The sequence below is a fragment of the Lactuca virosa genome, chromosome 3 (assembly GCF_052849685.1).
Source record: "Lactuca virosa cultivar CGN04683 chromosome 3, Lactuca_virosa_CGN04683_v6, whole genome shotgun sequence".
In the NCBI taxonomy this organism is placed as follows: domain Eukaryota; kingdom Viridiplantae; phylum Streptophyta; class Magnoliopsida; order Asterales; family Asteraceae; genus Lactuca; species Lactuca virosa.
In genome coordinates this window covers 239932650-239948395 of record NC_136428.1, presented here as the reverse complement: position 1 = coordinate 239948395, position 15746 = coordinate 239932650, and the positions used below count along the sequence as shown (strand labels likewise).

Sequence of the window (15746 nt, the reverse complement as noted above, 5' to 3'; positions counted from 1 at the left end):
AGGGGAAAGTTGAGTCCAAGGTTTATTGGACCGTTTAAAGTTCTTCATAGGATCGGGAATCAAGCTTACAAGCTAGAATTACCGGAAGAACTGGAGGGTATTCATAATACCTTTCATGTGTGTTCACGGGAGATGTGCCCGACATAATTCCCATTTCTGAATTAAGGTTGGATAAAAACAAGAGGTTAATTGAAGAACCTGAGGCAATCGTTGACCGTAAGACTAAGAAGTTACGATGCAAGATGGTCGATTTAGTGCTTATGCGATGGAAACATACGAATGGGCCAAATCTCACCTGGGAAACGGAGAGTGACATGATGAGTCGCTACCCGCATTTGTTTGCTGATGTGTGATTCCGGGGACGAAATCATCCTAAGGGGGAGAGAATTGTAACCCCGTGTTTCTAGGCTAGGCATTAATATTGACGTTATAGTGTAGGTTAACCTTTGTAACTCATTTTGAAGAAATGAAAAGGAATTATGTGAATATTATGTGAAAATTATGTGTTTTATGCTTAATTATTAGGGTTTAATTAATTAAGAATAAAAATGAGCGTCGAAAATAAATATTAGATAAAGCCGATATCAATTAAGAAAATTGTAGTGGGCGTGACAAGGATTACAGATATATAAAGAATACCGAAATGCGAGTTATAACGAAGAAGTTATGACCTATCAAAGTTTCGCGACAAAACCGGCAAGGTGCCGAATGTCGTAAAAAGTGAGTTTTTGACAAACTACTTTTTAGCCTTAGTGATCTAAACAAAAGTCGTAGTGTTTGTTAAACCGAGAGTATGTATAAAATGAACGCCCAAATCTGACTTTGCATGTCGCCTGCCCTCGCATCCGAAGTGCGGCCCAGTAGCGATCTGACGCGTGCCTTCTCATGAGGTGTCCGACCTTCGCATGGTGTGCCACGACCGAACCCCCGGACCATAGACCTCGGTCCAATCAGGAGGCGACACCAGGACCCTCGCACGTGCGAGGCACCTGCCGTCGCTTCGGATCTGCTGACGCGTGGAGACTTCTCAGCCCTTGGATCAGGAGCCTTGCCCCTATAAATAGAAGGGTGCGAGACCTCCCGGGTATATTTTGGAAACTTGTCATTTTTAACCCTTTTTTCAATATTTCTTTCATTCCAACTTCCACCAAAGCCCCGGTATTATACCAAACACCCAAAATACGCCCCGAAGTGCCCGAGAAGCCCGAGAAATTTATCTTTTCGGTTTTAAAGCCCAACCTTCGCAGAGCCCGGTTTCTCAATAAAACTCCTTGTTTTATTAGAAACGATGGTTTTAGGAAACGAAGTGCTGCCCGATTATCAGTAAATCATGTGAGTGTATAGTCACCTTCATCTTACACCTAGATATGAAGGAATTTCTATAAAATACGTGCTATGTGTAATTATATTAATTGTTTAATTGAGGTGATTGTTGAATAGATGTTTTATACAAGTTTTAAACAGTATATGTATTTTTATCTACAAATATGTTGGGTAAAACATGGGTAGATTGTTGATGTGTGATGAAATAAAATGATGAGAGGCCTCGATGTGATAGTGATCCAGTCATCTAGCGGACTATGGATGACGACCACAGACTTTTCTAGACAGTCCAGTGGAACGCTGGCAGGCTCGCAACCTGTAGGTGTTAATGAGCTTGGGTGTTCATTTGCTATACTCCATCCCCCACATGGTTGCCTTATTTGACATAAATTGCTGGGAAACCCCCAAAGCAGTGTTGTCACCCCGATGAAAATCCTTAGGCTAGGTCCCTTGTGATAGGTGTTTAGGGACGTAAAGTGAGGATAACGGGAATAGGTAATCAGGGTTATTGTTGATTGATGAACTTAATAAGTTTATTATTATTGTGGGTTGAAAACCCTATATGCTCACCAGTCTCCCAAGCCTGACCCACTCAGCTTTTTATGTTACAGGTAGTGGACCCCGAGCATAGTCGGAGGATGATGAGAGATTTTTGGATTATAGGCCAGAAGTTGTAAATAACTGTTGAAAGGCTTATAATGTCTTGTTTATGCTTTTGATCTGTGGAACATGACATCCCGAGGTTTTGATATGAAATGAAATTAGATATTTCTTAAAGAAAGGTTTTGACAAACATTTATCATGTTTTGTTTTGGGGACCAATTCCGCAACATCTTTTAAAAGGATTTATGTCTTTATTTTAAAAAGCATAAATTAAATCGGTCTTTTCTGGCCGAGAAATTAGGGGATGTCACACAACTCTATTCTGATATTCCTTCTTCGAATTCTCTTGGTCTATTTGCTTATCATTAGATCCCTTCAAACTTTTCTTCTTTTTGTCCTTAAGCTCCTTCTCTTCCTTATTCTTCTCATGAGGATTCGTAAAGGTAAAAGTCTTAAATTTACTGGAACATGTAATCCTTGTCTTAGTGCATTTTTCTACCTCTTGTTGAACATCTTCATCTTAAAAAATCTCTCACTTACTCATCATCTCTTCTTCCATCATCTTTTCCAATTCCACAAGCTCATTTTCTTCTTTATCATCTTGGCCCAATTCATCAATTTCTTCCATAAAGAATACATCTTTCTTAGCTTCCAAATTGATTGACTTTGTCTTTACCCCCAAAGTTATTTCCACATCCCCAACTGGTAATGTGGGTTTAGAATTACAGATGTCTACTAAAACATGAGTTGTGCTTTGGAAAGGTATTCCTAAGATGATTGGCCAATCTTCCTCCTCTTTCATGTCCAATAGTACAAAATCAGCCACATACACAAATTTTCCAACCTTGATCAACAAGTCTTCAATGATCCCTTGTGGACAAGTGATAGATTGATCTACCATATGAATAGCCAACCCAGTGGTCTTAAACTTTGGTGAATAGGGCTTCTTGTAAAAACAATAGGGCATGAGCTTGATGCTCGCCCTAGAATCAGCCAACACATTTGTTTTTATTAAATTTCTGAACTCACAAGGCAATTTTAATCTCCCCGGATCTTCCATTTTTATTAGGATACCATCTTTAACAGTAGGTGAACTTTTCTCATTAAGTATCACATTCGAAATCTTATCTAGTTCACCCGGATTTCATATTTTACTTTTCAAGAATTTCTCGTATTCGGGAATTTTTGCAATCATCTCCACAAAATGTCATATTGATTGAGAGTGGCTTTACATGTTCCATGAAGTTCCTATGTTCTAGATCTAGTGATTTATTATAAGTCAAAACTGGGTAGTTGAGTGTTGGATGATATAGTTCAAATGGAAAATATTATGGAATGGTTTCCAGTTCCCGCACCGTGGTGAAACTATCACCACTCCATGACAACTGCACATGGCTCGATTATTTTATCCTTCCTTCTTCTGTTCGAGCAGACTGCATTATGGTGGTACCTTAGAACACTAGTGGTGTTTTATTCTCTTCATCTTCAGTTGTGGCTACTAACACTTGTGCTTTTGAACTTGAACCGCTATTAGTTGAATTAATACCTGGAAACTATAGTTGAACCCACTTGCGTATGTATATTCATAATAGATGCTTGTTGGTTCCTTAAGGTAACATCCATATTTTCATGCCTATTTTCATTCTCTGCCATAAATCTAGTCAATACTTGTAACGCCCATGTTTCTAGGCTAGGCATTAAAGATGATGTAATAGTCTAGGCCAACCTTTGTAACTTGTTTTGAATAATAAGATGTATTATTTGATTATTATGTGTTTTATACTTAGTTATTATGATTTAATAAGTTAAGGATAAAAATAAGCATCGTAAATAAATGTTAGATGAAGCCGATATCTAAGAAGAAAGTTGTAGTGGTTGAAACAAGGATTCCGGAGATATAAAGAATACCGAAATCCGAGTTATAACGAAGAAGTTATGACCTGTCAAAGTTTTGCGACAGAACCGGCACGACGCTGTCTGACGTAAACAATGAATTTACAATAAAGTGCGTTTTTAGCAGTAGTGATCTAAACAAAAGTCGTTGTGTTCGTTAAACCGAGAGCGTGCATAAAAAGAATGCCTAAATCTGATTTCGTATGAGGAAGTTATGATTTTTATAAGTTTCGGCTTAGCAGTTTGAAGCACGAAACTCGAATTTTAGATCGAGTGATTTTTAGCCAAAACAACCTAAACGAGAATCGAAGCTAATGTTGATAGTAGTTCAACGGTAAAAAGACAGATGAAAACGGAGTTCGGATGAAGAAGTTATGAATTTATAACGGACTTTTCCTGTCTCGACCTGTTAAAAATATAACTTTAAAAATAAATTCAAAATTAGCCGACGGGTCTGAATGAAAGTTGTAAAGCATAATTTCACCTACGCGTGGATATAAAGAACGTCAAAAACGGAGTTCGTATGCGAAAGTTTTGAATTTTTGAAGTTTTGGGCACAAACTTCGAGGCTGGTCCGAAGGAGTACGCCCAACGTACTCGTGTATGTGATCTGGAGTCCGTCACCCCCTACTCCTTCGCATAAGAGACAGGTGTCGTAGCCTTGACGCGTCCGAGCTGATCCACTTCGTACGCTCAGCGTGCGAAGTTACGCCCAACGTAGTGGCTCGCAAGGAAGTACGCCTCGCGTACCATGAAGTTACGCCCAGCGAAGAACATTGCGAGGCAGTACGCCCCATGTACTCTGGAATTACGCCCAACGTAATTAGCTGCTTCGGCCTCTTATAAATAGGATCCGAAGCCAACCGGTTTTTATTTACAAAGTTTACTTCTTTCACCTTATACTTTCTTTTAAGTTGCACTAAATACCCCCCAAGCCTAGAGTATCATCCTAGCATCGTAAGCAAGCCCCGGAGAGCCCGAAGTTCCCGAGAAAAGAGTTTTTTCGAGAAAAAACTCTGCTCGCGTGAAGCCCGGTTTTTGAGAAAACATCCTGGTTTCATCGAAAAAGATTGTTTTAAGGGACGAAGTGCTGTCCAATCACCGTTTTATCAGGTGAGTGTATAGTCACTTTCATCTTACACATAGATATGAAGTATTTTCTATAAAACACGTGCTATGTGTAATTATATTGTTTGTTTATTTGAGATGGGTGTTAAATAGATGATTTATACAAGTTTTAAACTGTATATGTATTTTTCTCTACAAATATGTTAGGTAAAACATGGGTATATGAAATAGTTTATGTGTGTTAAAATGATGAGAGGTCTCGATATTGTTGTTGTTTCAGTCATCTAGAGGAGTATAGATGACGACCACAGACCTTTCTAGACAGTCCAATAGAATGCTAGTAGGCTCGCAACCTGTAGGTGTTTGTGAACTTAGTGTTCAACGGTATACTCCATCCCCCACATGGTTGCCTTATTTGACATAAATTGCTGAGGAATCCCTAAAGCATTGTTGTCACCTCGATGAATATCCTTAGGATGTGTCCCTTATGATAGGTGTTTAGGGACGTAAAGTGAGGATAACGGGAACGGGTAATCAGGGTTATTGTTGGTTGATAAAATTAATAAATTTATTATTGGATGATGAAATTAATAAATTTATTATTATTTGTGGGTTGAAAAACCTATATGCTCACCAGGCTCCAAAGCCTGACCCACTCAGCTTTTTATATTACAGGTAGTGGACCCAGAGCATAATTTGGATGATGACGAGGGATTTTTGAATTATAGGCCAGTAGATGTAAATATCTGTTGTAAGGCTTATAATGTACTGTTTATGCTTTTGGTCTGTATCGGAACATGACATCCCGAGGTTTTGTTATATAATGAAAATACATTTCTTTAAGAAATGCTATGATAAATCTTTTTTTATCATATTTTGTTTTGGGGACAAATTCCGCAACATCTTTTGGAAGATTACTCTGATTTTATTTTAAAAGCATAAACTAAATCGGTCTTTTCTGGCCGAGAAATTTGGGGATGTCACAGTTGGTATCAGAGCATTAGTTTAAGCGAACTAGGAATTTCTAGGATTTCTAGACTTAAACTTAGAATGCTAAGTGATGATCGTGAGATGAGTGTCTACCATATTTTAGACACGAGCACTAGTATATTTTAGGAAAGATGCGTAAAATGCTTTTATGTGCAAAATGCTATATGTTTTCCATATATGCCATTAATTGTTCGGATCGATGGTCTGTTGCCGACCGGATCTGGAAACCTTATGTGTTCAGGATTCTAAGCGTATGACTACGATATTAGAACTAGCATGTAAACATTTCAGAGTGATAAGGAGAATTTTAAAAATTCTATCGTGAATAAAGATCTAAATTCGCCTAATTTGGTGTACAGATCAAAATGGCAAGAACCCGAAGTGGAGCTGGAAATGAAAATAGAAATCAGCAAGCTCAACCCCAAGTGATGGAACAGGTGTCTATAGCAGAAGCTGCACCAGAACCGATCACAATGGCTAGAGTACAAGCCATGATTCGTGCTATGATGGCCGAACAAAGGGAAGAGATGAGACAACTATTGTTGAATAATAGGGATGAACCCTCAATGCCTGACGAACAACCTGAACTGAATGACATATAGTCAGAAGAAGGGGACGATAGTAGGACTGTCGGTCAAGCGGAACCCCCAGTGGCAGAAAGGAATGACCCGGAGGGGAGAATCAACAGAGATGGACGTATGTATAAGAATTTCTTGGGCGCCAAACCGCCAAGTCTCGCCGGAAGCCCAAAACCTATAGAAATTATGGACTGGATCTCCGAAATGGAGATGGTATTTGAAAGTTGCAACTATAGCGACAAGCAGAAAACTGTTTTTTTAGGTCATACAACTGAAGACCAGAGTTTTAAGCTGGTGTAAGTTATTAGCAGACACGATTCCACATGGAGAAGCCCTGAACATGTCTTGGGAAATGTTCTTGGAGCCGTTAAAGATGCAATACTGTTCAGAGATAGATCTGATAGATCTAAACAATGAATTTCAGAACTTGAAGAAAGGGAAAATGAGTATTGACAACTATGGTACTGCGTTTACTGAAAAGATGAAGTTAGTTCCATACTTAGTGCCAACTGAACTCTCAAAAATTGAGAGGTTCGCAAACGGACTGCCAGCCGACTTTAGCCCAATGGTCAAGATGGCAGCTACTCTGAAGACAGCAGTCCGAGCAGCTAAAAACGTGGAAACCCAGTTAAAAGAAAGGGATCAGGAGATGGCAGAGGTCGGTGAGAAAAGAAAGTTTGATGGATCTTCGAGGTCCAACAAGAAGAGTAAATTCTCGAAGTCTGATTCGAGGAAATTCAGAGGAGGAGCCGAAACGAAGTGGTGTGACAAGTGTAATAAGAAACATGTTGGAAAATGTGGCGATGAGGTCACTTGTTTTAAATGTGGAAAGCCAGGGCACTACGCCAGCAAGTGCACAACTAACAAAAGGGTGTGATATGGATGCCACGAAGAAGGGCACATTTTGAAGGATTGCCCGAAGAAGAAGGATGTAGTAGGGCCTAATCTCCCACCAAAGCCGAAAGCCAGATCTTTCCAGATGACATTGGAAGCCGCAAAGGATGCAACAAAGGTCGCTTCTGGTACCTTTCTTGTAAATGGATTTCCTGCCAGTTTATTGATTGATTCCAGAGCGAATTACTCCTTTATATCACATAATTTTGGTGAAAGACTAGCATTGCCTATAGAAAAACTTGATGATGCCCTAATTGTAGAAGTTGCTAGTGGAAAATTCATACCTGTTAGCGATTGTATTAGGAATATTATCATCGACTTAAAAGGAAACGAATTCCACAAGGAGCTGTTACCCATTGAGTTGAATGGTTTCGACATCATTTTAGGGATGGATTGGCTTAGCGCCAATGATGCCGAGATACTGTGCAAGAATAAGATAGTGAGGGTAAACCCGCCTGGAAAAGAGTCATTTATGGTATACAGAGACAAGCACAGAGTGAATTCTGGAATCATTTCCCTAATGAAAGCCAAAAAATGTTTGTCTAAAGGATGCATCTCATACTTGGCATTCGTAATCGATGCTATGAAGGAGAAAAAGGATATGCAAATTATACCAGTGGTGTATGACTATCTGGAAGTTTTTCCCGAAAATCTTCCTGGATTGCCCCTGATAGACAAGTGGAGTTTAGAATAGACTTGTTACCAGGAACAACACTGATAGCAAAAGCACCATATCGATTAGCACCGACGGAGATGAAGGAGTTGAAGGGTTTTGAGCATTCTAACACTCCTAAGGTGTACATGCAACCCTAGAAACCTTGGATCTATGTTTTACTAAGATACATGCAAATTTGATTTTCCAAGGTTCCTAACCTAACTAGCATGGCATGGGGAACTTTGAAACATAAAGCTAGTAGTAGAACGTACCTTTCTTGTTGCTTGGATTCCTTGAGAACCTTGTGAGCCTAGCACCCAAGTGTGATGCCTCAAATGTTTCACACAACACCACAACTCTTGGAATAACTTTGAGAGAATTACACAATCACCCAAAATCGGCTAGCCCTCTTGTTCTACACATAGTGCCGATTTTGGTAGCCCATGGGGTCCTTTTATAGTTGTGTCACAAGTAGGGTTACACCATGTAAACCCTAATGTGCATGGCTTTTCATATTCCATGATCCATGGGTTTATAACCTCCATGGACTATCCATGGAGCACCTTATGGGTTTTAGCCCAACTTAATAAACCATGGATCATTAGCCCACTATAAAAGAATGGATGATTTACACAATCAACCCCATATATTTAATTAGTCTCAATTTTAATCACAAAATTAATTCCAAATTAATTCTTGATCAATACTAATTTAAATAATATTATTAATATATTGGAACTTATAATATATTAATAAACCATAAGTGTCCTTTCTCTCATTTAGTCTATCCAAGTGTTGCAATGTCATGCAACCCAAATGGACCATGCCAACCGGGTCAAGTACATTCCAGAAATAGTTATGAACTTAGACACCTAATCCAACAGTCTCCCACTTGGATAAGTCTAATAACTATAACTGCAAGAATGACTTCAGGAACCAATCAGCAATCGTAGCTCTTTCAATGTCTCGCGGAACTGAGATGATGATGATATGCCATTTAAGATAAGTGATCATATAATCCTTTGTTCTAGATATCAGCCGGACAAATACATGGAACAATGTCGTACTTATTGTCTAACAGTTTGCCGATTTCCGATTTGTTTGACATAGAACTTAATCGAACACATCAATTTACTTCTGACCGGGCCCGGTACATTGGTCACCACAAAATCATCGAGGGACCCAGATATCGCTTCTAATCCAAGAGGGAACAGATAAACTTCGACTCATATGCTTGTTCTACTATTTGTTGAATTATACACAAAGGCACGTTTTATAACATCGAGATACCAATGCGTTTTCGTACAATCAATGTATAACCAACTCATAGCCAACAACTCATATCTCTAGGTTTGAAGACTTATATGATATTACTATCTCACGATCACTCGAGATAAATTCCATGAAGTGATACAAGTGAGTGTGGGTTGAATCCAGTACTCAGAACTTATGAGCACTCATGAATGTTGTAGTAACCCTTGCTATGTCCAACACTTTAGACATCTACAAGCCAACTTCATGACAGTATTGATTCATATCTACTTCCAACATATGACCGACTGTGGATAATTTGAATAATGTGATATACCATAACATAATTATTTTGGAAGTCAAAACATGCAAAATTAAATGATAGTAAACCATTGACAGAAGATAGCAACACTTTACTTATAAATAAACAACAACTTTTATTTATCATCAAATGTCAATTACACTTTACAAATTTCAAAGCTATCTAATTTCTAAAACTAATATCATCCTTTAGCTCTATGCGCCTCGCATGCTGAAGATGCTTAACCCTACCCAGTCCCTTCGTGAGGGGAACTGCTGGGTTCTCATCCGATGATACCCTCTTTGCCACGAAGAGTCCTTCTTCTATTAGATGTCTGATGAAATGGTATTTTCTATTGATGTGTCTGGATCTTCCGTGATCCCTTAGTTCCTTGGATAAGGCAACTGCACTTTCACTATCACAGAAAATATCCATAGGCTCCTTTATAGCTGGTACAACTCCAAGGTCTCCAATGAAGTTCTTTAGCCATATAGCCTCCTTTGCTGCCTCGCTTGCTGCTATATACTCTGATTCGCAAGTTGAACCAACCAATATCTCCTGCTTGGAACTTTTCCATGTAATTTCTCCTCCGTTTAAGGTAAAGACCGAGCCTGACTGAGAGCGGAAATTATCCCTATCAGTCTGGAAGCTAGCATCACTATACCCAACTACTCTCAAGTCATCACTCCCACCGAGGGTAAGGACCCAGTCCTTAGTCCTCCGCATGTACTTGAGAATGTTCTTTACCGCACTCCAGTGAGACTTGCCAGGGTTCCCCTGATATCTGCTGACCATGCTCGAAGCAAAGGCCACATCAGGACGAGTACAAGTCATAACATAGATGATCGAGCCTACAGCGGAAGCATATGGTACTCGACTCATCTCAGCTATCTCAGCCTTTGCACTCGGGCTCTGAGTCTTACTCAATCTAGAGTTACTCTGGATCGGTAACTCTTCTTTCTTGGAATTCTGCATGCTGAACCTATTCAACACCTTATCTAAGTAGGTACTCTGACTAAGTCCAACTAGTCTTTTACTGTTGTCTCTCAAAATCCTCATCCCTAGGATATAGGCAGCTTCACCAAGGTCCTTCATATCGAAACACTTCCCAAGCCAGGACTTCACTTCCTGCAGAGTTGGGATGTCATTTCCTATGAGTAGTATGTCATCCACATACAATACCAAAAAGCTAACTATACTCCCACTAGCCTTGACATATACACAGGACTCATCTTTGCTCCTCGAAAAGCCAAACTCTTTGACTTTCTCATCGAAACAAAGATTCCATCTGCGAGGTGCCTGTTTCAATCCATAGATGGATTTCTCAAGCTTACACACTCTATTAGGGTACTTTGTACTCACAAAACCCTCTGGCTGACTCATGTAAACATCCTCAGCAAACTTTCCGTTAAGGAATGCGGTTTTGACATCCATTTGCCATATTTCATAATCATGAAATGCAGCAACGCCTAACATAACCCTAATAGAGTTAATCTTTTCTACTGGTGAAAAGGTCTCATCATAGTCAACTCCCGAAGTTTGAGAAAAGCCCTTTGCAACCAGTCGCGCCTTATAAGTGTGTACATTACTATCCATGTCGGTCTTCTTCTTGAAGATCCATTTGCACCCGACTGTCTTACGACCTGGTACATTGTCAACCAAGTTCCAAACTTGATTGTCATATATGGACTGTATCTTGCTGTCCATAGCCTCTTTCCATTTAGCAGCCTCAGGGCCTTCCATGGCTTCCGTGTAACTGTTAGGTTCATCTAGACTTACCAGTGTGTTATCACTGATAAGTGTATCACCTTCCGCAGTAATATGGAAACCATAGTAATGCTCAGGTGCATTCCTAACTATCGTGGAATGCCTCAGAGGTACAGACTCGTCAGTCGGATCAACAGGAGTTTCCTCCTCAGGTTGATTTCTAGGGTTTGAGGTTCCTTCACCATTTGACTCTTGAATTTCTTCAAGGTCAATTTGCCTCCCACTGTTTCTTTGGATTATGAACTCTCTATCGCGAAAGACTCTTCTCCTTGCTACAAAGACCACATTATCACTGGGTCTGTAGAAGAGGTAACCGAAGGATTTCTGTGGGTAGCCGATGAAAATACACCTCTCACTTCGAGGTTCGAGCTTATCGTGAGTCTCGCGCCTCACGAAAGCCTCGCAACCCCAAATCTTGATGTAATCTAGATTGGGAACCTTCCCAGTCCACATCTCATGAGGTGTTTTGGCAAAATTTCTTTGTAGGGACTATATTAAGGATATGGGCGGCATTCTCTAAGGCATACCCCCAGAATGATATAGGTAACGAAGCTCGATTGATCCTGGAACGAACCATATCCAACAAGGTTCGATTGCGCCTCTCAGCCACACCATTCAGCTGTGGTGTCCTGGGAGGTGTCAATTGTGAGACAATCCCACATTCCTTAAGATAGTCAAGGAACTCTGTACTAAGATACTCACCACCTCGATCGGATCGAAGCATCTGAATGTTCCTGCCCAACTGATTCTCCACTTCCTGTTTAAACTCCTTGAACTTTTCAAAGGTTTCTGACTTATGCTTGATTAAGTAGACATATCCATATCTACTATAATCATCAGTAAAAGTTACATAGAAGCGATTAGCATCCGTTGTGGCAGTTCTGAAGGGTCCACACACATTTGTGTGTAAAAGATCCAACAAACCTTCACCCCTAGCACAAGTACCAGTGAAGGCTGACTTTGTCATTTTCCCAAGCAAACAAGATTCACAACTATCATCCGACTTTAGGTCAAATGACTCCAAGACTCCATCCTTTTGGAGTTGGCCTATGCGTTTCTTGGTTACATGTCCAAGACGACAATGCCATAATGATGCTTTATCCAAGCTAGTGGAAGAATCAATATGTGACAACCTGAATTTTTTTTTCCGTTACCGTTAATCAACTTCCGTTAATAAAAAATTGAATTTTTATTGAGTCTTGTCAAATTCCTTCAGTTTGGAAAATCATTTAGTTATATAATTGAACTATATATACGAGTAGGGACCAAAAACAGCGCGAAATTCGAGTATTCCTTCGAACAAAATAGCAGTTCACGGCCTGACTGGAGTTCACGGCCGTAAACCTGTTTACGGCCGTAAACTCGTTCGCGGTCAATGCCAGGTGGACCCCACCACTGACCACGAAAACCCCCTATAAATACGTGTCCCTACCCTTCATTTATAATTTTCTGGCCGAAAACTCTCTCTTTCTCTCTCTAGACTCTTGACCGTAAACACCAAAAACGCCATTGTTCTTCCGGAAATCATTGAGAATCACCATTGGGAGTCGTTTCGGAGCATTTAGAACACATTTTTATCGAAATCCAACATCATTGTTCTTGAGTTTACGGCCGTACACGCTTCAAATCATCAAATCTTCAAAGGCCGTAAACTCGTTTACGGCCGTACACTCATCGAATCTTTAAAGGCCGTAAACCCCAGTTCACGGCCGTAAACCCCAGCTCACGGCCGAAAACTCTTCACGGCCGTAAACCCCCCTTCACGGCCTCAAACCCTTCCTAAGTGCTGAAAACCCGTTTTCCTCGATTCAATCAAGTGCCGATAACATTCCTTAACCGAACACAAGTGTTTTTCTAACACTTTACTTAACAAAATCGCTAATTTAAATGCATATATGTATTTATTGATGTTAGGACTCCGTTAAGTGCCACGTACAACGACCCGAGGATCTTCATTTCCAGTCGACGTTTTCACATATCAACTGTGAGTTCGTACCCCTACGCTTTTACGATTTTTAATGTTTTCAGGGTGGGAATACAAGCCAAACACAAATGATTTTATCAAGTTTAAAACTTATGAAATTAATACAGTCAACGATTTCCACGTTTTATAAAATATTTACATATTTTATCCCTTTTGTACTATGCTGAGCAAAAGGAACAATTTTATTTTGGAAACATAATTTCAAAGTTTTCATAATAGTTTACAAACCAAGTACATAACATTTCACACAAACTATAATAGGTATAGTTTGGGGATTCATACAAGGTTATACATACATACACACACAAACTATAATAGGTATAGTTTGGGGATTCACACAAGGTTATACATACATACACACAAACTATAGTAGGTATAGTTTGGGAATTCATTACATGGTTATACATATACATACACACATCCTTTATAAATCTCTCCATTAATTATCAAAAGGTTTTCTCATATTATTACTTGTAAAGTCGTGAATCTAGTTGGAGACACGTCCTTGGGCGCTTATAAACATAACTAAGTGGAGGACCACTCTTATGAACCAGAGTCTCCTCGAGGGAGAACATGATTTTGTGTATAGATCTATACGGGACTGACTATCCCGCACCTTGCTGCTACGTACAGTAGGACCGGCAGGTCTACGGGTGACAAAGTCATAAAGGATATTGGTTCCCGATTTGCGCCATATCAAGTTTAGTATGGTCATAAAACTCACAAGTAGATAACAACGATATATTTACGTAGTAATATACTTTACACGAACAATGATTACTTAGCATAAGTATGGTAAATACATGGTTTCTTTATGAGAAATAAAATTACTATACATACTAGTGACAACCAAGATTTCAAACAGAACATTTTATTCATACTAGTGATAAACAGGGTTTTCATGCAGAGCGTACTATACAAAGGTTTTTGTACAAGAATACACTCATACTACGGTTCATAGTAATTAGAATACAAACTAACGTTTTTCTATACTACAACGGAATACAATATGAAACACATATGTTAGAAAATATCGGATTTTCTTAGAAAACATACAAACATTTTACAGATTCAAAGACAGGCTTTCTTTACAAAAACATGCTTATGAACCCACCAGCTTTATGCTGATACTCTTTCAAAACTGCTTGTATTCTCAGGGAATCAGTAGACAGGTACCTCCTGGAGTTTTTGAGAAGACCGAGTGTATAGTGAGCCATGTCTTTTACTTTTGTTATACTTTTGATGTATAGAAACAAGAATTAAACAAATGTAAACCTTTTTCATATATGTAGTCAATGTACTGGTTGTGTTTACTATGATTGCTATGATACAATTGTTGTGATACTACAAATGAAGTCATCCACCCCCGAACGTTTCCGTCGTTCCGGTTTGGGGGTGTGACAGATTGGTATCAGAGCTCTTGTTTATAGTGAACTAAGTATACCGAACCTTACATGGTATACAACTATAAACACTAAGTGGCCGAAGCGCTCTAAACTAAAAGTATACTTTTAAAAATATAAGTATTTTATAAGAAGTATACAAGTATACATACGTACCAGAAACAGTATCATAAGTAGAACAAAACAAAAGTATTTGGATGTTGGACACTGTGGTTAAACCTGGGCAGTTATGTAATCATGTCTAGGGCCAATATAGCCAGATCAACTATATTTATTCGAGACATGACCAACATGTGCTTAGGAGTGACTGTGGTGTTGCAGCAGACCTAAAACTTACCAAGTATATATACATCAGTTATCGATAGATCAAAACATACAACTTAAAATACTATAGGAGTATTTTAACTAGATCCGAATACAGTATAGGACTCATTCCAAGTGTTGCTAATCGTTCCTTTCTAGCGATAGTTTACTTGCATTAATAAGTTTTCCTTATTTATCGCTTAGTAGAACACTTTATCTATCAGACTGAGATATATCTTGTTTCATATATCTCGATTCAAAAATCTAGGGAACTTACCGTCCTCTTCTTCCTAATTATTTTTAGAACAAGATGCCTCCCAGAAAGAGTCCCAACAGGAAGAACAACGACCCTCCACCGCCACCACCTCCTCAGTTCGACCCAACTATGTTCCAGGCAACAGTTACGGCTGTTGTGGCTGATGCAATGTTGTAGATAAATCAGGGCAGTTATGGTGGATCCGGAGGTGGACCCGAATCACAAAGTCATGGCGGAAGTCAGGGACATCAAAAGGAGTGTTCCTATAAAGACTTCATGAATGCCAAACCCAAATCCTTCGACGGCAATGGAGGAGTCATTGCCTTAACCCGATGGTTCGAGAAGATCGAATCCATTTTCGAAATTTATGCTTGTGCGGAAGCCAACAAGGTAAAGTTCGCCGCCAGAACCTTCACCGACAGAGCACTAACCTGGTGGAATGGTCGAGTCAAATCCCTAACTTTGCCGATAGCTAAT

General features: G+C 39.4%; 1 protein-coding gene across 1 annotated transcript; it reads right to left on the bottom strand.

Annotated features, from left to right (window-relative positions):
• Nucleotides 1-2458: 2458 nt before the first annotated feature.
• Nucleotides 2459-2986, bottom strand: LOC145164476 (uncharacterized). The gene has a single exon (XM_079083190.1). It carries the CDS (start codon nt 2984-2986, stop codon nt 2459-2461), a length of 528 nt encoding a protein of 175 aa, XP_078939316.1.
• Nucleotides 2987-15746: the final 12760 nt, after the last annotated feature.